Source organism: Callorhinus ursinus, unplaced genomic scaffold (genome assembly GCF_003265705.2).
Source record: "Callorhinus ursinus isolate GAN/ISIS: 27379988/994484 unplaced genomic scaffold, GSC_fseal_2.0 scaffold46, whole genome shotgun sequence".
Lineage (NCBI taxonomy): Eukaryota > Metazoa > Chordata > Mammalia > Carnivora > Otariidae > Callorhinus > Callorhinus ursinus.
In genome coordinates this window covers 11,632,811-11,633,475 of record NW_027397108.1, presented here as the reverse complement: position 1 = coordinate 11,633,475, position 665 = coordinate 11,632,811, and the positions used below count along the sequence as shown (strand labels likewise).

Genomic DNA, 665 nt, shown 5'->3' with positions numbered 1-665 from the left:
TAGCACGACACGAAGGGGCGCCAGAGCGTTCCAGTCCCGCCCTACTGCCGGCAAGCTACCCCGGGCCCCCCCGTCGCACCCTGTGCTCCGCAGGCACCGTGAAGAAGCCGTCCTTACGGATACACTTCAGACGGATCTGCTCCGACTCCGAGTCCGGGTCCCCCATGCCGAGCGCAGGCCGCGCAGTGGCCGTGTACGCAGGCGCAGACGAGGTTCTTCCGCGCAGGCGCTTTTCTCCCTTAGCGACGGTGGCCCGGGGAACCTCGCGACGACGCCGGGAGGACCTCCGTGCCTGCCCCGCCCGCGCACCACCGACGTTCGGGCCTTACTTTAGTTCTAGGCGCGGGCACCCGAGACGGCTGGGGTGCTGAGGGACGGCCGCCGCCGGCGGCGGAGGCCGAGGTCTGAGGGGCGGGGCGCCCCCCTGGAGCTCGCGCGGGCGGCGCTGCAGCCACAGGCGGGGGCGGGGAGCCGAGCGCGCGTCCGACAGGTGCGCGGAGGGCGGCTGGGGGGCCGCGCGCCGGGCGTGTGCGGGTGGAGCGCCCGCCGCCTGCGGGGCGCCGTCGGGCTCGGGCCTCGCGGACCTCCCGTCCCCGCTGCGGGCTGGCGGACGAGGGGAGTGAGGGGGATGGCGCGGCGGTGATGGCGGGGGCGCGGCGGTGATG

The 665-nt window shown here is 75.8% G+C and overlaps 1 protein-coding gene across 5 annotated transcripts in view; it reads right to left on the bottom strand.

Annotated features, from left to right (window-relative positions):
• The window catches only part of CDK10 (cyclin dependent kinase 10), a 9,306-nt gene extending 8,787 nt beyond the window's left edge, over window positions 1-519 (bottom strand). For 2 of the 5 annotated variants that reach the window (XM_073882436.1, XM_025860449.2), the window contains exon 1: window positions 80-191. Coding sequence is in view for 1 of the 5 variants with exons in the window: in XM_025860445.2 (XP_025716230.1) it covers window positions 80-166 (87 nt within the window). In the remaining 4 variants the exon portion in view is untranslated. Of the gene's footprint in view, window positions 1-79; window positions 287-329 lie in introns of those variants that run through there. The other 3 variants (XM_073882437.1, XM_025860445.2, XM_025860447.2) reach the window with 3 other exon arrangements.
• Window positions 520-665: the final 146 nt, after the last annotated feature.